The 24,709-nt window shown below is 37.6% G+C and overlaps 1 protein-coding gene across 2 annotated transcripts; it reads right to left on the minus strand.

Moving 5' to 3' along the window:
- Positions 1-3,659: 3,659 nt before the first annotated feature.
- On the minus strand, positions 3,660-24,491 carry LOC117073109 (hyaluronidase-4-like). 2 transcript variants are annotated; one of them, XM_033193645.1, is made up of 4 exons: positions 24,313-24,491; positions 22,710-23,661; positions 18,019-18,108; positions 3,660-4,217 (listed from the first exon to the last, which is right to left on the minus strand). In XM_033193645.1, exons 2-4 carry the CDS (start codon positions 23,628-23,630, stop codon positions 3,777-3,779), a joined length of 1,452 nt encoding a protein of 483 aa, XP_033049536.1. In that variant the 5' UTR covers positions 23,631-23,661; positions 24,313-24,491; the 3' UTR covers positions 3,660-3,776. The 2 variants fall into 2 exon arrangements, with proteins under 2 accessions (XP_033049536.1, XP_033049537.1); XM_033193646.1 differs by lacking the exon at positions 18,019-18,108.
- Between the last annotated feature and the right edge of the window lie 218 nt (positions 24,492-24,709).

The raw sequence follows: 24,709 nt of genomic DNA on the forward strand, positions 1-24,709 counted from the left end.
AAAAAAGGATAGGCTGCTCAACCCAGGAAAGAATTACACTCCTTGTCCATGATAATTTTCTACTTATTTTGATCATAATTACGGGGGGTTCTACTAACCTGCCTGGTTTCAACTTATCTGCTACAGATGCACTCTTACTTGTCAGTATGTCCCAACCACTTTCAGAATCTACAGTCCATCCTTTCATTCAATGAAATAATCTGTTGAGTAAATATGCCCAACAAATGTATGGGTGGTGGGGGTTGCAAAAATCCTTATGACAGATTTTTCAATTACTCTGGTCCTTTATAAATATAAATGGATGACCAAAGATCACAAAACATTTGATACAGACCAAAAGTATAAAGGAAATTAACAAAGGGAACATTCTATTCTCAAAGGAAATGGAATAGAATAAAATGTAAAACAATAGAAACAATTTTCAAAAATCTAATTAATAGCCTCAGAGAGATTTAAGAAGCTGTTGAACCAAACCAAAATAAGAGTACTGTAACAAAGGAGCAATCATATTACACACACAAAAAAAGGGTTCTTTGAAATTAAAACAAATATCAAAATATGGTGGTGTCTCAGTTCATTTAGCATTGCTACAGTCAAATACCCGAGGCTGGGTAATTTATAAAGAAAAGATGCAGGCTGGGAAGTTCAAGATCATGGCCCTGGTTTCTGGTGAGGGCTTTCATGCTGCATTATAACATGGCAGAGAAGGTCAAAGGGGAAGCAGACATGTATGAAGAGGCAAAACTCAAGGGGTAGCCTGGCTTTAAGACAACCCATAGTCAAGGGAACTCATTCACTCCCATGAGAACTAATCCAGTCTTGCCAGAGCAAGAACTCAGTACCACAACAATGCCACTAAGCCCTTTATGAGGGATCCATTTCCATGATCCAAACACCTCCCATTAGGCATCACCTCCCAATACCACCACATTTGGGATCAAATTTCAATGTGAGTTTTGGTGGGGACTAATAAACCATAGCCAAACCATTGCAAGTGCAGAACAAACTAGTATTCTAGAAAAAGAGGTGAGCAAATCCATACTACAAGGCAGAAAAGACAAAGACTTAGAAATGTGAGAGGAAAGCAACACAGGGTTCAGATGTAGAAAATCCAAGATCTATCTAATAGTAATCTTATAACTGAACAGTGAAAATTAGCTAACTAGTTGAAAAAAAATTGAAAGCAAACTATCTTGAGACAAAGATGAGAGTCTAAATTGGAGGATACAGTCAAAAGACTTTGTAAAGAATGTCTCCAATATAAAAATAGCCATGACATGAATCTACTAAAGACCAGAAAGACTGATTATAACATACTGCTTGTGAAATGAAGACATAAGTTCCTTCTGATTCAAAAAATTGTGGGTCGTATGGAACAGTAAGAGACTGGGAAAAATTAGTGTCCCACGAAAAAGTTTACGTCCAGATAAAGAGTGCTGTGTTTTTTTGTTTTTTGTTTTTTAACAATAAAGGGAGATAAGAAACAATACTGCCCTAAAGAACAGTCAAAAGTGCCATTTTTCAGGTAATTCGGGACAGAAATAAGCCCTCTTTGGGTTTGTAACAGATATTACCTATCATCTTAGAAGATAAGTTTTATTTGCTAAAGCGAGTTGTGGTATTTATAAGATGATATTTTGCTTACAGGTGTACCTTTTACTAATTTCTCTTGAAAAATTATCATAGGCATAGGAAGAGTTTAAATTTTGATTTTTATTTTAGAAAAAAATATTTGTCTTAGCATAAGACATAATTGATGACACTCATTTTTATGAGACCATTGGCAAAGTATTATAGTCTGGAAATCCAAAATTATTCAAGTTAAAATAAGCTACAACAAAACCTGAATGCTTTTCATGATCCGTTTTTAACTTGAGAAGATTTTTTTTTTTTTTACAAATTAAAATTTTGAAGACTCCATTACAATAAGTGTGGCAGTTTCTTTGGTTTTAGTTTCTTTCACTTGCTATTAAAATTCAGTGAAATAAAATTCAATAATCTTTTCTTATTTAGAAAAAGTTAAATGATTATCTATGGGTAATAGGATTGCAATGTTTCCTAATTTTTTCTATGTATTTATGTATATTTTCTCTTTTTCTTTCATCTACCTTGAATCTTCTTATGCCCTGATTATTTTGAAGGCACTGTAAGGTTAAACAGTGGCCTGATATGTATCCTGTCTTTGAGGTATTCGTTGACTGTTGGACAAAATTGGCCATGCCTCTCATTCTTTTCATATTTTCTTCATCTTCAAGATGTTAATAATATTATTAATATTGCCCACTTTATTTAGAGTTCATTGAATATCAAAACCCTGACATAATAATTGTTGAAGAACTTATCATCACTGTAAGGATAAAAGCAACCATTTTTTTTTTTTCTCTTATAGATTCTTAATACCAACTTTACTCATTGTAAAAACATGTCATGCCTGGGCACAATAATCTAATTACTCAAAGTACAGCCTTACTGGAGCAGGACACCAATAAAATAGGAAAACTTATCAAATAGCCCACAATTTAGTTTACTATATTTCACTGCCCCTTAAACTTTAACTTCTCCCCAAAAATGAATGAATAATGAATTAATGCACCAGCAAATGAATCAAAATAGGAGTTGAAGTGTGATCTGCCTATCAAAGCTCTATATGTATGCCAGCATGAAATATATGTGGATGTGCAATATTTGGAAGGCCTCCGACTGGGAAATATCTTCCCTAAACCAAGGGGAGAAATAGCATTGAGGACATTATAGTATCTTTTGAGTCTTTATGATAGAAGATGATCTAGATTACAACCAGATCAGTTAAGTGACCACGTGAACTACATGCATTGAAAACTGATGAACTACTTAGATACAGTACTTAGATACAGACCAACAAGTATCACATAAAAGGATTTCTCATATAAACTCTATTTTATGGGAGTCTAATACAATTTATCTTCTGATATTGATGATTGCTAAATGAATTCCCAAGGGTGCTGGTGATACCTGGGTAAAGTTGAACCCCCACAGCATTCATATAGATTCGCTTTCACCCACATAACTTAGCATCCTGTGATCACTTATAATATTTAGGGATCCCCAATTACTGGAGCGTAAACAGCGATTTGCTTTTGCATTTGCTATTCCCTATTCCGAGAATGTATTTCCTAGGACATATTTGTGACTGCTCCTGCCTTCAAGACATCTCATCAGAGAGGCTTTGACTCTCTTATATTTCCAGTGTTCCCTCAAACTCCCTAATCCTTTTACCCCTCATTATTATTCTCCAGAGCACTTGCAACCACCAAATATATGTGTGTTTGTTAGTGTATTGGGTTAAAAAAAATTTTTTTTTGAGACAGAGTCTCACTTTGTCACTCAGACTAGAGTGCAGTCACACAATCGTAGTTCCCCACAGCTTTGAACTCCTGGGCTCAATGATCCTCCCACTTCAGCCTGCAAAGTAGCTGGGACTACAGTCTACACCACCACACTCAGCTATTTTTTATATTTTTTGTAGAAATGGGATATTGCTATGTTGTCCAGACTTGTTTATTGCTTATTTATCATTGTTCATTTTCCCACAAGTATTTAAGCTCCCCAAGAGCAGGTATATTCACTTTCTTTTCCCTATTGCCTTGCATGAGGTGAACACCCAGTAAATAATTGCTGTATCAATGAATGGCATCAATGACTACCTTTTTTATTTTTATTTTTTACTTTAAAGTCAATACATATTTTGGGAGAGGCTTGAGGTTGAAAAAAATCAACACTTGCTACTGTTTAGTATTTCAAGGAAAAGTTGGCATTGTAGTAAGGGCTAAAAAATTTTTTAGCAGAATCACCGGAAAAGTCATACTGAGAAAAACTAACAAATTGAAGTTAACAGTAGGAGCCTTATTCATCTCTCTTAGGAGATCTGAAGAGTGACCCTGACAAGATGGTCCATGCCAGCCATAATAGCAGTGACACACAAATCCATTCTTCATGTCTGTTATTGTCTTCTGTTTATTGTGTTCAGAAATGATGAATCTGAAACTCTTGTTTAGAACATATTTCTTACCACTGCTTTCAGGCATATGCAGATAGAAGGAGGACTCAGGTGTTTTTCGAATACATCTTCCATGATTGTTACATAGACTCTGACTGCAGAGCTTGGCTGCAGAGGTCACATTCACAGCATAATGGCCCAAAGGCCCTCGGATAGATTGTTGCATAGATAAGCAGTTCTCCTGTAGGAAAAACAGAAATCTACTTAAAGCACTCTCAAAGTGTGATTCCATTATCCAGGCAGTATTAATGCCTGAAGTTTTGTATTTGGTAAGGCTGAGGAGGAAGAGCATTTCTGTGGATTAACTATTTAAAGGAGGGACTAAGCCTTTATAGGGTCATTTGAGTATGAGCCATGCCTTTAATTGGGAAGACTATGAACCAACCAAATTCATATCATTTCCAGGTGAAGATGATCTCACAGTGTCCCAGTAGAGACTAGGCCTTGATGTAAAGATATATTTGTAGTAATACTTTTAAAAGATATCATTAATATGGGAATGGCTTGCTAAAATTTAACTTTACTTGTGAAACATTTTCAATGCTGATACTCAATATATTTTAACATTAGGTCAGATTTTTCAAAAACTACCAAGTCATCCTATTCTTCTCTCTACCTCTGATGAGATAACAATTCTCCTAAAGTTGATGAGTTCTCATCCACATTTTTATAATTTTACTAGGGGTGTGTGTGTGTGTGTGTGTGTGTGTGTGTGTAATTATGAACAAGAGGGGGTATTATTTTGTGCTTTTTAATCATTTACATACATATATCATGTAGGATATTTTTGCAATTCACTTTTTGAACTTAACATTTTCCATTTTTTATGTTGATACATGTAGCATTTTTTCATTTTAATTGCTGTTCAGTATTTCATAATATAAATATAACATACTTTACTTGTCCATCAGTCAGTTTTTAGGAGGTAGAATATAAAAGATCATTATTTACACGAAATGCTAGTGTTACTTGTACATTGTATATAGGGTCCAATGATAGTAGGTAAGAATGTCTTCCCACAAGTCTACCATTGGGTATTTCATTGATGTGTCCATAGCATTGGGCTTTAACTTTAGGACACATTTCTGTACATTAATGATCATATTGTGCAGTTAGGATGGGCAAACCTAATTGAAATGATATTATCAGCTAACCCAGAAGAGCCTGGCTGGAATCTTGATAAATGCCTGCCTTGATCCACCCAGGTAGGACCATGGAAAAATTCTAGTAAATTAATTAGTAACATAAATTGAGTTTTCTACTAGCATTTAATTATTTATTTTATCAATATTTAAACTAATGCATAATTAAAAACCAATTAAGCTTAGAACAGTGGGATATTTTCTCAGTGACAGGAGGCCCCAGAACTGTGACTCCATCTGGTAAAGATTTGGGAGATTCAAATTGAAAGTCATAAGGCAGAATAAAGCTCTTAATTGACAGGCAGTTGAACAAGGCCAGCACTTTGGCAATAGTAAATTCTGAAGATCATGTAAGCAATATTATTTGTTACAGACACATTCAATCTGGGGCAGTCTCATACTATATTTAGAAACACACGCTGTTTTTAGTCAGGACAAGACTCCTTGTCTGAGGCATCTGAGGAGGTTTCTAAGAAAGACACAGTAAAATAAAACAGGCAAACAATTGAAGCAAAGGAAAGAAGAGAAAAGGATGGCTGGGAAGGAAAAAAGAGGAAGGACGAAAAAGCAACCAAGAAAGACAAAGGTTGGGAGGAGTCAAATGAAGACGACATAGAACACTGGCAAATAAAATCAACTTCAACTTGGGCATTCCCTGTTCTGTCACAGCCGTCCTCCTTGAAATACCTTCTTCACTTAGCTTCCAGAACATCACATCCCTGTTTTGTCCCCAACCTCACTAGATGTTCCTTCTCAGTCTTCTTTACTGACTCCTGTTCATCTTTCCTACATTTAACACTGGAGTGCCCCGGCTTAAATCTTAGACCTCTTCTCTTCTATAGCTGTACTATTTCACTGAATAAACTCATCCCATCTCATTACTTTAAATACAATCCCCAAATGTGTATCACCCAGACCTTATCCCTGAATTGATAATATACCCACCTATTTACTTGACATCTCTACCTGGATGTCTTACAAGCATTTCAAACTTAACATACTCCAACATAATCTACTGACCCTCTTCCCAGAGTTCCCCATCTCAGCATAAGCCAACTTCCTCTTTCCAGTGCCTTAGGAGCAAAACCTTGGAGTTATTCATCACTCCTTTCCCCCCTTACAGTTAATCCATCAGCAAGTCCTTTTCAGTCTACCTTCAAAATGTATCCAGAATTCAACCCTTGCTACCATTCTGTTTCAGGTCACTAATAGCTCTCACCTGGATGATTGCCTCCCAACTAGTCTCACACAATCTGTTCTAAATACAGTAAGCATACATATGTTTCTCTCTATAATTAAGTAAAATAGGAATCAATAGTAAAAGTAGACACAAAAATCCTAGTTTTTTACAGATTAAAAATACCCTCCCAAGTAGCAATTTGGTCCAAAAGGAAATTTTTTAAATTACAATTTCAAATTAATTAGAAAAATAAAAACAACTGGAATACTACATGTTAAAACGTGTTAATACATCCAAAGTAATTTTCAATGTCAATGTCTAGTCATAAGTGCTTTTGTTTACTGGGCGATCCAATTATCAAAGCAGAAACAAGGCATTTTGGCATTGGCTTTCACCTGGACTCCCATTCAGCTATACAGCAGTGTGCACTAGTAGCTGATGGGGTGCTGAGTGGCATGCTTTCCACTTAAGCTTTTTTCTATACTTCCTGTTCCCCCAACTCTCTGCATCTTCTCAGTCACTTTTCCACTCTTAGAAGCTCTACCTTAGTGGCTACCTGCTTCATTGAATCAGTGCATTTCCTATCTCTGTCTCATTATCAGAAGCTGGTCACCAATTTCGTAGAACCCAGCAAGTGATATTCTACCTATTATGGCAAACTTTCTTGACTTTCAGTGTATCTGGAGCATTCACTAAATTTCTAAAATTAACTTCTAATTTTAAATCTTTATCCAAAAAAATGTGCACCTTTTTGTGGAAGTTTATCTTCTACTCTGTCTTTGGATCTGAATGAAATCTCCTAACATTTTAAAGCATGCTAATACTAGATGCAAAAATAACACTTTTTATTGCAACAGCTTTGATTATTTAACATAGAGGAATAAAATAATAAATTAAACAACCATTCAATTCAAGAAGTTAGAAAAATAATTTTTTAGAAAGCAATCTCATGAAAAGAAATAATAAAGTTAAAAGTATAAATTTATGAATTAGAAAATTGAATTGATAAAGAGTAGGTCTTCAAAAAAAGAAAACCATCAAACATTCATATCTGACAAGCCTAACTAATCAAAAAAGGAAGAGTCATGATTGATTGATTGATTAAGTGGTTGAACTCAGTATCCAATTCATTGATAATGCATAGCTTGAAGCATCTACCCATTGTTTCACCCTTTGTGAAATGGTTGGTTCTTGAGGCATAGTCAGCCCTCATCATAAAACTATTACGTGTGACTATATCCACCCTAAACAAAGATACTCCCAGATTACCACCCAGAAACCAAGGACAAAGGACAGATCTCTCTTTGGGAAAAGCCAGATTCTTTATAACCCATTAGCTCTCCATCTCACTACCTCCTCTTCTATTTTACTATGAAAGTTTTGATTATATCAGCCTTAATTATTGCTTCTAGAGTTGGATTTATCAGCCTTTTGGATGTGATTCCATGACTATTTCAGCTGCTCTAAGGAAAGATGATCTGTATTTAAAGATTTATATCAGTAATCTAAAAGAAAATTTTGTCTATGTGACAGCTTGGATTTAATCACACCATCCCAAATACATGTTTTGATCAGGGGAAACTTGTTAAACCATTTATATGTAATGTGGTCAAAAAAAGACAGGAACTTTACATACAACTTATAAAAATGTGATATACCACATAAACAGAATAAAAAATAAAAATCATGTGATCATCTTACTAGATGCAGAAAAAGCATTTTTTAAAAATTTAACACCCCTTCACAGTAAAAACTCTTACAACAATAGGTATAGAAAGAATGTATCACAACATATAAAGGCCATATATGACAAGCCCATAGCTAACATCAAAGTCAATGATGAAAAGTTGAAAGCTTTTTCTCTAAGATCAGAAATACCACAAGGATACTCACTCTAATCATTTCTCTTTTATTCATTTTAGTTTAATTATTTTTCTTAAGAGATGGAGTCTGTCACCCAGGCTGAAGTGCAGTAGAACAATCATAGTCCATTACAGCTTTGAAATCCTGGGTTCAAGTCATTCTCCTCCTGTAGCCTCCTGAGAAGCTAGGACTACAAGCACACACCAACACACCTGGCTAGCTTTTTCTTTTTTACTTTTTGTAGAGATGGGGTCTCATTATGTTGCCCAGGCTGTGTTTGAACTCATGGCCTCAAGCAACCCTCCTGCCTCAGCTTCCCAAAGTACTGGGATTATAGGCATGAGCCATCTCATCCAGCCAACTCTGACCACTTCTATTCAACATAATACTAGAAGTCCCAGCTAGAGCAATTAGCAAGAAATAAAAATGAATCTGAATTCAAAATTATCCCTGTTGCAGGTGATATAATTCTATATATAGAAAACCCTAAAAACTACAAAAAGAGAGGGGCGGAGCAAGATGGCCGAATAGGAACAGCTCCAGTCTCCAACTCCCAGCACGAGCGACACAGAAGTCCGGTGATTTCTGCATTTTCCACTGAGGTACTGGGGTCATCTCACTGGGGAGTGCCGGACAATTGGTGCTGGTCAGCTGCTGCAGCCCGACCAGCTAGAGCTGAAGCAGGGCGAGGCATTGCCTCACCTGCGAAGAGCAAGGGGGAAGAGAATCCCTTTTCCTAGCCAGGGGAACTGAGACACACAACACCTGGAAAATCGGGTAATTCCCACCCCAATACTGTGCTTTAAGCAAACGGGCACATCAGGAGAATATATCCCACACCTGGCCGGGAGGGTCCCACGGCCATGGAGCCTCCCTCTTTGCTAGCACAGCAGTCTGCGATCTAACCGCAAGGCAGCACCGAGGTGGGGGGAGGGGCGCCCGCCATTGCTGAGGCTTAAGTAGGTAAACAAAGCCGCTGGGAAGCTCGAACTGGGTGGAGCTCACAACAGCTCAAGGAAACCTGCCTGTCTCTGTAGACTCCACCTCTGGGGACAGGGCACAGCTAAAAAACAACAGGGGAAGCAACAGAGGCCTGTGCAGACCTGAACGACTCTGTCTGACAGCTTTGAAGAGAGCAGTGGATCTCCCAACATGGAGGTTGAGATCTGAGAAGGGACAGACTGCCTGCTCAAGTGGGTCCCTGACCCCTGAGTAGCCTAACTGGGAGACATACCCCACTAGGGGCAGTCTGACACCCCACACCTCACAGGGTGGAGTACACCCCTGAGAGAAAGCTTCCAAAGTAAGAATCAGACAGGTACACTCGCTGTTCAGCAATATTCTATCTTCTGCAACCTCTGATGCTGATACCCAGGCAAACAGGGTCTGGAGTGGACCTCAAGCAATCTCCAACAGACCTACAGCTGAGGGTCCTATTAGAAGGAAAACTATCAAACAGGAAGAACACCTATACCAAAACCCCATCAGTACGTCACCATCATCAAAGACCAGAGGCAGATAAAACCACGAAGATGGGGAAGAAGCAGGGCAGAAAAGCTGGAAATTCAAAAAATAAGAGCGCATCTCCCCCTGCAAAGGAGCGCAGCTCATCACCAGCAACGGATCAAAGCTTGTCAGAGAATGACTTTGACAAGATGAGAGAAGAAGGCTTCAGTCCATCAAACTTCTCAGAGCTAAAGGAGGAATTACACACACAGTGCAAAGAAACTAAAAATCTTGAAAAAAGAGTGGAAGAATTGATAGCTAGAATAATTAATGCAGAGAAGGTCATGAATGAAATGACAGAGATGAAAACCATGACACAAGAAATACGTGACAAATCCACAAGCTTCAGTAACCAACTCGATCAACTGGAAGAAAGAGTATCAGCGATTGAGGATCAAATGAATGAAATGAAGCAAGAAGAGAAACCAAAAGAAAAAAGAAGAAAAAGAAATGAACAAAGCCTGCGAGAAGTATGGGATTATGTAAAAGGACCAAATCTACGTCTGATTGGGGTGCCTGAAAGTGAAGGGGAAAATGGAACCAAGTTGGAAAACACTCTTCAGGATATCATCCAGGAGAACTTCCCCAACCTAGTAGGGCAGGCCAACATTCAAATTCAGGAAATACAGAGAACGCCACAAAGATACTCCTCCAGAAGAGCAACTCCAAGACACATAATTGCCAGATTCACCAAAGTTGAAATGAAGGAAAAAATCTTAAGGGCAGCCAGAGAGAAAGGTCGGGTTACCCACAAAGGGAAGCCCATCAGACTAACAGCAGATCTCTTGGCAGAAACTCTACAAGCCAGAAGAGAGTGGGGGCCAATATACAACATTCTTAAAGAAAAGAATTTTCAACCCAGAATTTCATATCCAGCCAAACTAAGTTTCATCAGTGAAGGAGAAAGAAAATCCTTTACAGATAAGCAAATGCTTAGAGATTTTGTCACCACCAGGCCTGCCTTACAAGAGACCCTGAAGGAAGCCCTAAACATGGAAAGGAACAACCGGTACCAGCCATTGCAAAAACATGCCAAAATGTAAAGACCATCGAGGCTAGGAAGAAACTGCATCAACTAATGAGCAAAATAACCAGTTAATATCATAATGACAGGATCAAGTTCACACATAACAATATTAACCTTAAATGTAAATGGACTAAATGCTCCAATTAAAAGACACAGACTGGCAAACTGGATAAAGAGTCAAGACCCATCAGTCTGCTGTATTCAGGAGACCCATCTCACATGCAGAGACATACATAGGCTCAAAATAAAGGGATGGAGAAAGATCTACCAAGCAAATGGAGACAAAAAAAAAGCAGGGGTTGCAATCCTAGTCTCTGATAAAACAGACTTTAAACCATCAAAGATCAAAAGAGACAAAGAAGGCCATTACATAATGGTAAAGGGATCAATTCAACAGGAAGAGCTAACTCTCCTAAATATATATGCACCCAATACAGGAGCACCCAGATTCATAAAGCAAGTCCTTAGAGACCTACAAAGAGACTTAGACTCCCATACAATAATAATGGGAGACTTCAACACTCCACTGTCAACATTAGACAGATCAATGAGACAGAAAGTTAACAAGGATATCCAGGAATTGAACTCATCTCTGCACCAAGCGGACCTAATAGACATCTATAGAACTCTCCACCCCAAATCAACAGAATATACATTCTTCTCAGCACCACATCACACTTATTCCAAAATGACCACATAATTGGAAGTAAAGCACTCCTCAGCAAATGTAAAAGAACAGAAATTATAACAAATTGTCTCTCAGACCACAGTGCAATCAAACTAGAACTCAGGACTAAGAAACTCATTCAAAACCACTCAACTACATGGAAACTGAACAACCTGCTCCTGAATGACTACTGGGTACATAACGAAATGAAGGCAGAAATAAAGATGTTCTTGGAAACCAATGAGAACAAAGATACAACATACCAGAATCTCTGGGACACATTTAAAGCAGTGTGTAGACGGAAATTTATAGCACTAAATGCCCACAAGAGAAAGCAGGAAAGATCTAAAATTGACACTCTAACATCACAATTAAAAGAACTGGAGAAGCAAGAGCAAACACATTCAAAAGCTAGCAGAAGGCAAGAAATAACTAAGATCAGAGCAGAACTGAAGGAGATAGAGACACAAAAAACCCTCCAAAAAATCAATGAATCCAGGAGTTGGTTTTTTGAAAAGATCAACAAAATTGACAGACCGCTAGCAAGACTAATAAAGAAGAAAAGAGAGAAGAATCAAATAGATGCAATAAAAAATGATAAAGGGGATATCACCACGGACCCCACAGAAATACAAACTACCATCAGAGAATACTATAAACACCTCTACGCAAATCAACTAGAAAATCTAGAAGAAATGGATAATTTCCTGGACACTTACACTCTTCCAAGACTAAACCAGGAAGAAGTTGAATCCCTGAATAGACCAATAGCAGGCTCTGAAATTGAGGCAATAATTAATAGCCTACCAACCAAAAAAAGTCCAGGACCAGATGGATTCACAGCTGAATTCTACCAGAGGTACAAGAGGAGCTGGTACCATTCCTTCTGAAACTATTCCAATCAATAGAAAAAGAGGGAATCCTCCCTAACTCATTTTATGAGGCCAACATCATCCTGATACCAAAGCCTGGCAGAGACACAACAAAAAAAGAAAATTTTAGACCAATATCCCTGATGAACATCGATGCAAAAGTCCTCAATAAAATACTGGCAAACCGGATTCAGCAGCACATCAAAAAGCTTATCCACCATGATCAAGTGGGCTTCATCCCTGGGATGCAAGGCTGGTTCAACATTCGCAAATCAATAAACGTAATCCAGCATATAAACAGAACCAAAGACAAGAACCACATGATTATCTCAATAGATGCAGAAAAGGCTTTTGACAAAATTCAACAGCCCTTCATGCTAAAAACGCTCAATAAATTGGTATTGATGGAACGTACCTCAAAATAATAAGAGCTATTTATGACAAACCCACAGCTAATATCATACTGAATGGGCAAAAACTGGAAAAATTCCCTTTGAAAACTGGCACAAGACAGGGATGTCCTCTCTCACCACTCCTATTCAACATAGTGTTGGAAGTTCTGGCTAGGGCAATCAGGCAAGAGAAAGAAATCAAGGGTATCCAGTTAGGAAAAGAAGAAGTCAAATTGTCCCTGTTTGCAGATGACATGATTGTATATTTAGAAAACCCCACTGTCTCAGCCCAAAATCTCCTTAAGCTGATAAGCAACTTCAGCAAAGTCTCAGGATACAAAATTAATGTGCAAAAATCACAAGCATTCTTATACACCAGTAACAGACAACAGAGAGCCAAATCATGAATGAACTTCCATTCACAATTGCTTCAAAGAGAATAAAATACCTAGGAATCCAACTTACAAGGGATGTAAAGGACCTCTTCAAGAACTACAAACCACTGCTCAGTGAAATCAAAGAGGACACAAACAAATGGAAGAACATACCATGCTCATGGATAGGAAGAATCAATATCGTGAAAATGGCCATACTGCCCAAGGTTATTTATAGATTCAATGCCATCCCCATCAAGCTACCAATGAGTTTCTTCACAGAATTGGAAAAAACTGCTTTAAAGTTCATATGGAACCAAAAAAGAGCCCGCATTGCCAAGACAATCCTAAGTCAAAAGAACAAAGCTGGAGGCGTCACGCTACCTGACTTCAAACTATACTACAAGGCTACAGTAACCAAAACAGCATGGTACTGGTACCAAAACAGAGATATAGACCAATGGAACAGAACAGAGTCCTCAGAAATAATACCACACATCTACAGCCATCTGATCTTTGACAAACCTGAGAAAACAAGAAATGGGGAAAGGACTCCCTATTTAATAAATGGTGCTGGGAAAATTGGCTAGCCATAAGTAGAAAGCTGAAACTGGATCCTTTCCTTACTCCTTATACGAAAATTAATTCAAGATGGATTAGAGACTTAAATGTTAGGCCTAATACCATAAAAACCCTAGAAGAAAACCTAGGTAGTACCATTCAGGACATAGGCATGGGCAAGGATTTCATGTCTAAAACACCAAAAGCAATGGCAGCAAAAGCCAAAATTGACAAATGGGATCTAATTAAACTAAAGAGCTTCTGCATAGCAATAGAAACTACCATCAGAGTGAACAGGCAACCTACAGAATGGGAGAAAATTTTTGCAATCTACTCATCTGACAAAGGGCTAATATCCAGAATCTACAAAGAACTCAAACACATTTACAAGAAAAAAACAAACAACCCCATCAAAAAGTGGGCAAAGGATATGAACAGACATTTCTCAAAAGAAGACATTCATACAGCCAACAGACACATGAAAAAATGCTCATCATCACTGGCCATCAGAGAAATGCAAATCAAAACCACAATGAGATACCATCTCACACCAGTTAGAAGGGCAATCATTAAAAAGTCAGGAAACAACAGGTGCTGGAGAGGATGTGGAGAAATAGGAACACTTTTACACTGTTGGTGGGATTGTAAACTAGTTCAACCATTATGGAAAACAGTATGGCGATTCCTCAAGGATCTAGAACTAGATGTACCATATGACCCAGCCATCCCACTACTGGGTATATACCCAAAGGATTATAAATTATGCTGCTATAAAGACACATGCACATGTATGTTTATTGCGGCACTATTCACAATAGCAAAGACTTGGAATCAACCCAAATGTCCATCTGTGACAGACTGGATTAAGAAAATGTGGCACATATACACCATGGAATATTATGCAGCCATAAAAAAGGATGAGTTTGCATCCTTTGTAGGGACATGGATGCAGCTGGAAACCATCGTTCTTAGCAAACTATCACAAGAAGAGAAAACCAAACACCGCATGTTCTCACTCATAGGTGGGAACTAAACAATGAGATCACTTGGACTCGGGAAGGGGAACATCACACATCGGGGCCTATCATGGGGAGAGGGGAGGGGGGAGGGATTGCATTGGGAGTTATACCTGATATAAATGACGAATTGATGGGTGCTGACGAGTGGATGGGTGCAGCACACCAACATGGCACAAGTATACATATGTAACAAACCTGCACGTTATGCACATGTACCCTAGAACTTAAAGTATAATAAAAAAAAATTTAAAAAAAAAGAAAAGTTAAAAAAAAAACTACAAAAAATGTCGTAATAAAGAAATTCAGTAAGGTTGCAGTATACAAAATCAACCTATACAAATTAATTGAATTTCTATTCATTAATAGTGAGCCATCTGAAAAGGAAACTAAGAAAACAATTCCATTTACAATACCATTAAAAATAATAAAATCCTTAGGAATAAACTTAACCAAAAAACTGAAAGACTTATACATCGAAAACTACATAATATTGATAAAAGGCGTTAAAGTAGACATAAATAAAAGATAACCTACATTTATGGACAGAAAAACTTAATATTGTTAAAATGTCCACACTGCCCAAAGTGATCTGCAGGTTCAATGCTATCCCCATCAAAATCCCAATGGCAATTTTTACAGAAATAGAAAACAAAAAACTAAACTTTATATGGAACCACAAAAGACCCAGAAGAGCCAAAGTAACTTTCAGAAAGAACAAAAGTGGAGGCTTCACATTTCCTCATTTAAAAATACATTACAATTCTACAATAAATAAAACACTACGTTACTGGTATAAAGGTAGATATACAAGTCACAGGAACAGAATAGAGAGGCCAGAAGTAAACCCACACATATATGATCAACTGATGTTTGACAAGAGTGCCAAGGACACAACAGAGAAAGGATAGTCTCTTCAACAGATGGAGCTGGGAAAACTAGATATCTGTATGCCCAGAAACGAAATTAGATCCCTATCTTACACCACACACAACAGTCAATTCAAACTGGACTAAAGACTTACTTAACATCAGACCAAATACTCTAAAATGCCTAAAAGAAGACACACGGGGAATGCTTCTTGACACTGGTCTTGGCAATTATTTCTTAGACATGACAACAAAAGGACAGGCAACAAAAACAAACATGGACAAATGGGACGCATCAAACTGAAAAGCTTTTGCACAGCAAAAGAAACAGCAGTGTGAAGAGATAATCTATAGAATAGTAGAAATATTTCCAAACCATATATCTGATAGAGGTCAATATCCAAAATATATAAGGAACTTCTATGACTCAGCAAAAAATCCAAATAACCCAATCAAAAATTAAGCAAAGGACCTGAACAAACATTTCTCCAAAGAAGACATACAAAGGGCGAATATGTATATGAAAAGATGCTCAAAATCATTAATTATTGGGGAAATGTAAATCAAAACAATGAGCTGTCACCTCACACCTGTTAGGATGGGTATAATTTAAAAAATAAAAGATAACAAGTGTTGAATTTGTAGAGAAACGGGAACCCCCAAATCCTGTTGATGGGAATGTTAAATGGTACAACAGCTATGGAAAACAGTATGGAAATTCCTCAAAACATTCTAACTGTAACTACTATGTGATTCAGTATATATGCATATACATTTCTGGATATATAAAAGAAGTGAAATTGCAATCTCAAAGAGATGTCTGCATTCCCATGTATATTGCAGCACTATTCACCATAGCCAAGAAATGGAAACAATCGAAGTGTCTGTTGACAGATAAATGAATAAAGATAATTCACTATATACATACGATGAAATATTAGTCAGCCTTTTAAAAGAAGGAAATAATGTCATTTATAACAACCAGATGAACCTGGGGGGGCATTATTCTATGTGAACTAAGGCAGTCACAGGCCAAATGCTACATGATTGTACTTACGAGGTATCTAAAATAGTAAACTCGTAGAAGCAGAGAATACAGTAATAGTTGTAAGGGGCTGAGGGTGGGAGAAATAGGAAGTTGTTATTTAAAAGTTGCAACATTTCAGTTATCCTAGATAAATAAGTTAGGGATATGCTAGTTCAGTTACGCTAGATAAATAAGTTTGAGAGATCTCCTGTACAACATAGTGTCTATAGTTAATAAAGTATTAAGCAATCCAAAATTTAAGAGGGTAGATTTCATATTAAGTGTTCTTATAAGAAAAGAACAGAATAGATTGTTAATTTTTTTTTTTTTTTTTTTGACATGGAGTTTCACTCTTGTTGCCCAAGCTGGGGATGCAATGGCGTGATCTCGGCTCACGGCAACCTCTGCCTCCCGGGTTCAAGCGATTCTCCTGCCTCAGCCTCCTGAGTAGCTGGGATTACAGGCATGCCCCACTACACCCAGCTAATTTTGTATATTTAGTAGAGACGGGGTTTCTCCATGTTAGTCAGGCTAGTTTCAAACTCCCTACCTCAGGTGATCCACCCTCCTCGGCCTCCCAAAGTGCTGGGATTACAGGTGTGAGCCACCGCACCCAGCCAGAACAGAGTAGATTGTTAATAAACCTTTATATACAAATAGATTTTTCTCCCACATGCATTTCTATAATAGGTAATCAGCAAAGTAAATAATCATTTTGGGGCTAGGTACAGTGGCTCACGCCTGTAATCCCAAGACTTTAGGAGGCCGAGGTGGGCTGATAGCTTGAGGCCAGGAGTTTGAGACCAGCCTGGCCAACATAACGAAACCCTGTCTCTACAAAAAATACAAAAAATAAGCCAGGCATGGTGGCACATGCCTGTAGTCCCAGCTAGTCAAGAGGCTGAGTCACGAGAATCCCTTGTACCTGGGAGACAGGGGCTGCAGTGAGCCGAGATTGCGCGACTGCACTCCAGCCTGGGTGACAGAGTGAGACTGCCTCACCAAAAAAAAAAAAAAAAAAAGGAAGAAATAATTATTTATCATTTTTGGAGCATCTGCCCTCCTTAGTGCAAATGAAATAATTTTTCATTTTTAAAATTTTTATTTTTTGTTTGTCACATATGTATTATGCCATGTAATCTACCAAAATCCTGCAGAGGAGGTTTTATTTTAGTCTAGTTTTTTAGTTGGAGAAGCTGAGACTCAGAAATGTTCATTAACATGCTCAAAATTACACCCCTAGGACATAAACATCAGTTTCTCACTTAGCTGTCTGATTAGAATGATTGCGCTCTTTCTACCCTTCTACTAACAACAATGGCTGGTATGGAGTAGGTGCTCAATGTTAGACCCTGTACTTTTTGAATTTCACTAAGGTCAAGCAAGCAGATAATCGCAACCATTTGACTCTGATGCGAAAAAAAAATTTTTTTTAAACCAATCTCAAAAGTGTATTCAAGTTGCTGACAGAGAAATCATTGCTTACCTTTGAGGCAGAATATTCATATCCTCCCCACAATATTACTCCCGCTGCCCCCAGTGCAGCACTTTCGCCAATGGTATGCACTAAGTCCTCCTAGAAAAGAGAGGTATCAGGAGTAGTTTCCACCAAGTCAAATTTTGTCACTGATAATGCAATAATAAGACTCAACCCCTCAACTGTGGTAAGGAACACATTAATAACGATATCTTTGTTTCTAAAACAAAGGACTATACCACAGGGTAAATACTGCATGATCTCAGACAGAATCTGAAAAAGTTGATCTCACGGACGTAGAGAGTAGAATGGTGATTACCCGAGGCAGAGGTGGTTAGGAGGGAGAGGGGATTGAGGAGATGTTGGTTAAATAACATATAATTACAATTGGATAGGAGGAATAAGTTCAAGAAATCTATTCTATAGCATGGTGTCTATAGGTAATGACTATATTGTATTCTCGAAAAATGCTAAGAGAGTGGATATTAAGTGTTCTTAAAAATAGCTGTGAGGTCATGAATTTGTTAATTAGCTAGATTTAACCATTCTACAATGTATATGTACCTCAAAACATTATGTTGTATATGATAAATACACACTACAATTGTATATGTTGATTAAAATATAAATTTTAATACACAGAAAAAAAGCATTTCTTTTAAATAAAGCTATCATACAAAAAATAAAACAAAAGACTATAGCAGAACTGGAAAAGGTGATACTGCCTTGGATTCTTACATTTACTTGAGAAATATTTGCAATGTTCCAGGCAATATTCTAAACACTAAGAATATAAAAATGAAATAGATTTCAATTCCTGTTCTTGAAGGAATGCTTTTTAGTCTAATGGTTGAGACAGACATATAAACAAGTGACTATAATATAATAAGATAATTTTTATATTAGTAGTACTCACAAGGTATATATAAATTAGAAGTGCTTAATACTTCATGGAAGAGTCTGGGAAGGCTTCCTTGAACAGGTTAAATTTCAGATGACTCTTGGGAATGAGAATCAGTTGACTCTTGAGAATGAGTATGAATTCACAAGACAGTCTAGAGAGAGCAGAGTTTTATATCCACAAGGAAGAATAAGAGCAGAGACTCAGATCCAGGCAAAATCACAGTTCATCCGGAGAACTCCCAGCACTTCCTTGTGGTAAAGCGTACAGAATTTCGTAAGAACATATGAATTTCTATGTATAAACAGAATCCAAATACAAACATAAAAAAGCTGTTTTAAAGTGTTAAGACAACTGGCCAGGTGCAGTGGCTCACGCCTGTAATCTCAGCACTTTGGAAGCTCAAGGCAGACAGATCACTTGAGGTGAGTAGTTCGAGACCAGGCTGGCCAACATGGTGAAACCCTATCACTACTAAAAACAAAAAAATAGCCAGTCATGGTGGTGCCTGCCTGTAATCCCAGCTACTTGGGAGGCTGAGGCAGGAGAGTCTCTTGAATTCAGGAGGCAGAGGCTGCAGTGAGCCAAGATCCTGCCACTGAACTCCAGCCTGGGTGACAGGGTGAGACTCCATCTCAAATAAATAAATAAATGCAAAAATTTAGTGCTGGAAAGACATAAATTTGCAACTTTGATTCTTTTTTCTTTTTGCGTATAAAGAATGCATTGGAGGCCAGGCATGGTGGGTAATCCCAACACTTTGGGAGGCTGAGGTGGGTGGATCACCTGAGGTCAGGAGTTCAAGACCAGCCTGATCAACATCGTGAAACCCCATCTCTACTAAAAATACAAAAATTAGCCAGCATGGTGGCACATGCCTATAATCCCATCTACTTGGGAGGCTGAGGCAGGAGAATCACTTGAACCAGGGAGGTGGAGTTTGCAGTGAGCCGAGATCGCACCATTGCACTCCAGCCTGAGCAACAGAGCGAGACTCCATCTCAAAAAAAAAGAAAGGAATGCATTGGAGGGGAAAGTCAAGATAGTACAGGCAGGAACACCAATTAGGAGGTGATAGAAATTGTTTGGTGAGAAATGATGATGCCTCAACAAAGGCAGTGTCAGTCCTTGTAAAGCAGAGGGAAGAGATTGAAGAGTTATTTGGAAATAAAGATGGGTAAGTTTTAGTTACCTATTGGATAATGGAAAGAGGAGAAGGGAGGCAGCCAAGTGACTTTCAAATTGGGTGACTAGGTAGATTACAGTTCACCAAGATAAGAAACTGAGGATGTTATGCTAATGAATATAGGCCAAGAGCAAAGAAGTAGGAAATAGGGAGAGATGGGAGATAAAGGGGATGACAGATGGAGCAATCTGCATTCTTTTCTCCCCTGCAAGGTATGGAGAGTCAGAGATCCAGTGCAAAGGTGGAGTGCTCACAGACTGCAGTGAGTAAATTGTCACGCCACTGTAAGCTTTCCTGCACGGTAGGAAGGTTTCAGCAATACTGGTATGTATGTTCTGCAATTTGTCTAAGTAATACAACAAGAAATGAAATCATTCTTCCATTATACTGACTAGTATCACATTCCTTAAACCTAAATGTAGTCATTTATTTTAATTGAGACACTCCTGAAGGCAAATACCAACCAGAACTGGTTTTTAAAAAATGCATTGGAAAGTTATGTTACTTAGACCAAAGGTGAGAAAAACCCGTACTGTTTTTTGATATGTGATACATGGAAGGCAATAGGAAAGCATTAAAACAATTCAATATAATGCTCAGGTGATTCTATATATTTTGGTGAGTAAAGAATGCAGTCTATTGATTTCCAAAGTAGAGCTCAGAGGTGATACATAACCTATAATTTACTTTAAAAGTCTAGTGTACCCACAAAAATTAAAAACAAAAAAGATTAAAAAGCCTAATAGCACAAAAAATAGGAAAGCAATGAAAAGCTTTTATGAAAATGTGGCTCATCTCATTCTCCCATTTTCTCTCAAGGTGAACTCTTTGACTGCATGAATTATTATTATTTTCTACTGTTATTACTGATAACATGTAATTCCTGACACAATGTAGGCACTCAAGAATTTCTGAATGAATAAATGTAACTCAGGTTTTTTTCTGAAAAGGATTTAAGAAAGTAAAACGATTTGAGAAAGCTGGCATCACTTGAGGAATATCTTAGCAAGAAGACTTTGGTAGGCATGACTGATATCCTAAAATACCTGGACAACTGGCTTTTGAAAGAAGGATTTGATATATTCTATGTTGCACCAGAAGGTAGAATTAGAATTAGTGGTATGAAGTTAGTAGGAGGCAAAGTAGATTAAATATACTCAAAAACTTTCTAGGAATTAATATTTCCCCCAGACGGCAGTTTTCCTTCTAATGTAAGAAGTGCCCCATCAAAAAGTGTTAAAGTAGAGGCAGGATGAGAAAGGGTTTTTATTTGGGTAGGAGATGGGTTAAGTGCCCATGAGATTCTTCCAAATTTTTGTCATAATGCTATGATTCTTTTCCTTCTAAACTTATTGAATGATACTGAGTAATCCTGCAAGGTCAAGTCTAATTAATAATATTTGGATTTTATTCTGAAATATTTAGGAAGAATTGCTACTGCTTTTCAATGGTTTTAAATGGCCTTATCTCAAACCTAAATGGTCTACGTGAGCTGTGTATTGTCTATACAACAGCTTTGCTTCTGTGTTGGGTACTGCCATAAAGAATTGTTGGCTGTCAGGTGTGGATGGAGATATGAGGGTTTTCTTATCTAGCCACCCATCCAATGATTGAATGCTTAGGATAATGTCCTATGTGACAATCTAGTTAAAGTTTGAACACTTGCCACGTCTTCAAACTTATTATCTTCTAAACAAGCTCATCCCCACATCTATAGGCTTCCGGCTTTGTGTTCAGTCTAAAGACAGTATCTGTCTCCTTATATAAACCAGTTTTAATGCCTTGACAATAACCACTAGATTGCACTGTAGACTCTTAAAGACAAAATCAAGAGAATCTATGTAATTTTTTCAGTTAGCCTAGCTAATTAAAACATACAAATACAATATAATGAGAAATGTAGCTGGTTAATAATTCACCCCAAGCTCTATCTTGTACGTTTTTGATTTGGAAAATGGCCTTTTCATATTAAGAAGTTCATTCTAGGTCGGCTCTGGTGGCTCACGCCTGTAATCTCCACACTTTGGGAGGCCTAGGCCGGCAGATCACGGGATCAGGAGATGGAGACCGTCCTGGCTAATATGGTGAAACCCCGTCTCTACTAAAAATACAAAAAAAAATTAGCCAGGCGTGGTGGCGGGCGCCTGAAGTCCCAGCTACTCGGGAGGCTGAGGCAGGAGAATGGCTGAACCCAGGAGGTGGAGCTTGCAGCAAGCCGAGATCGCACCACTGCACTCCAGGCTGGGCGACAGAGCGAGACTCCTTCTCAAAAACAAAATAAAAAATAAGTTAGCTCTAAAATTTCTCTCTGGTTAAAATTACTCTATCTGTTACATTATTTAAATCAAGTTTAACATCTGTTCTGTAGGAAACTCTTGTGAATGCTAAGCTGGTAAGAACCATTATCCAAAAGTGTTAAGTGCACATCTAATTGTCAGTGACATTTTTCAGCGCCGAGTTGACATTTGAATAAATATACATGCTTAATAAAAGAATAGCATTGTATTGCTAAGGGAAAATAAATATCCTAAAACACTTGTGTGGAGGTTTTATATAGTTACTCTACAAAATTTCCATTTAAAAAAAAAAATGTGCGTGACTGCTTTTCCTTACCTGTGACAGAGCTTCAGTACTACGCAAATAAAATGGTCTGGAAAAAATAAAAACTGGCAAAACATAGTCATGTCTAGCCATTTCAGCAATCCTCATGGCTTCTCTCACCCGATAGTGAACAAATTTCAAAGCATTTAAGCTTGACTTCAGTATTTTATCCAAATATATTGAAGGATAAAGGGCCGCGCTTTTTTCCCACAGCCACAAGAGTTGGTCATTGCGGAGAATTTCATCATTCGGACAATTACCTGTGTACATCTCTGGATTTATTCTGTAATCATAATTGTAGCAGTCTGGGTAGAGATAAAAGCCCCATAAACATTTTGGTCTCATTTCTAAAGCCAGTGTGAGAGTAATGTTCATGACATTTTTTCCAGCATTTTCAAATTCCTCTCGGGCAACTGTTTCCACTTTCATTTCCGACCAATAAGGATGATGGTTTCTAGTGAAGGCTAAAGAGTGGTTTTTATATATTATTCTGCTGCCCCGATTTCTATCCCATTGGGGTTTCCAACTTTCCCAGTCAATAACAACAAGTCCTTCTGATCTCCACCAAGGGACAGCTTCTCCAATGTCATCAGCAGCTTTCCTAAGATGTTCAGAAAGGCTCACGTTCTGCGGTATTCCTCCATTAAAGGATTTTCCATCTTGAGAGAAGTAAGGGTAATACCCTAATTCATTTGGATAAATTATGGCAATTTTTGACCCACTCTGAGTCTCTAAAGGATTTGATATAATGTTAAATACTTGAAGATTTATATTCACGTTGAAGAAAGGCATACAGTACATTGTCGGGGCTGCCCAGAAAATGCTGAAAGGCTGGCTCTGGATCACCGGAGGCATTGCTGGTTTGAGGGCTGCCTGAGTTAACAGGATAAAGAATGGCAGCACTCCTAACCATGCCACCCATGGGTTACACATGGCTTGAGGTTTTCAGCACTACAGCAGTCTCCTTAAAAATAATAAGCAAAATATCATACATAATGGAGTCAAATGTCCCTTAAGTTTTGTGGTATATAGTGAATAGACCAAATATTTTAAAATACCTTTCAGGTTTATTAATATGTAGGCCAATATAGATATTATAGTCTATATATGGATATTATAGGCCAATGTAGTTTCATCTGAACAAGGGAGGATGAGTGAAGCTTTTTTTTTTCACTTGAAATGTGAAAAAAAAAATCTAGTCAATAAAAACTATAAAAAGTTTCACACTTTCGTCAGCTACGCAAACTCTAGCTGCTAGCCATTCTGGTTTTAATTTCCTACGATTCTGAATACGCTAACCCAAACCTTCTTGTACTGACAAACCTTCGCTGGCTGTAAGAGGAACTAGAAAAGAAAGTCTGAATGGATTGTCATATCTCCTTATTGATTACTCGCAAAGTGACTCCAAGAACATGTCCACTTGAAAATTAACAAATATTGGAATTTTAACTAATATTAAATAGAACAAAAAGAAATAACTAACTGTATTAACAGTAATACTTTACATGCAATTTAAAATGCACTGGCCTCAAATGTTTGTTTTTAAAACAGAGAGCAGTTACCCTTGGAACCAGCATAGGCTGAAATAAAAAAAAACAAGTAGAAATTTAATTACCCTTTGTTGATTATGGATTTTGGTGCCATCATCTTCTCTTAGGTATATAAACAAGCCTAAAATCCTATTAGTTCTTGAACTCCAGTGGTTTTCCTATAAAGAAACTGGATTGTATATTCAGCAGTTAAACCCTAAATAAACCTTGTCTCTTTAGGCCCCTCTAACTAGTCCGTTGGGACAAAAACTGCCAAAGAATCTTCCCAGAATATAAGGACTATCTAATAGTTGATGCATTCCAGCCAACAAGATCTCATCCTGAAAGCAATATGGTTGCAGTTACATATCAAAATTATCTTATCATATGGATTTTTTTAAATAAAGGAATTTATTTTAAACAGATGTTTCTCTGATATAATTAAACTCAGTTTCTTTTTAAGAGTCATACATTGTTTCTCAT

The sequence above is a fragment of the Trachypithecus francoisi genome, unplaced genomic scaffold (genome assembly GCF_009764315.1).
Source record: "Trachypithecus francoisi isolate TF-2019V2 unplaced genomic scaffold, Tfra_2.0 Lachesis_group4, whole genome shotgun sequence".
In the NCBI taxonomy this organism is placed as follows: Eukaryota; Metazoa; Chordata; class Mammalia; order Primates; family Cercopithecidae; genus Trachypithecus; species Trachypithecus francoisi.

What these genes read in the sequence shown, in the direction of transcription:
- LOC117073109 (XM_033193645.1), bottom strand. Translation starts at nt 23,630, where the DNA reads ATGTGTAACCCATGGGTGGCATGGTTAGGAGTGCTGCCATTCTTTATC. An exon ending in GTACTGAAGCTCTGTCACAG is followed by an intron (nt 18,109 to 22,709) that starts GTAAGGAAAAGC and finishes TCTCTTTTCTAG; the next exon opens with GAGGACTTAGTGCATACCAT. An exon ending in ATGAATATTCTGCCTCAAAG is followed by an intron (nt 4,218 to 18,018) that starts GTAAGCAATGAT and finishes TTTTTCCTACAG; the next exon opens with GAGAACTGCTTATCTATGCA.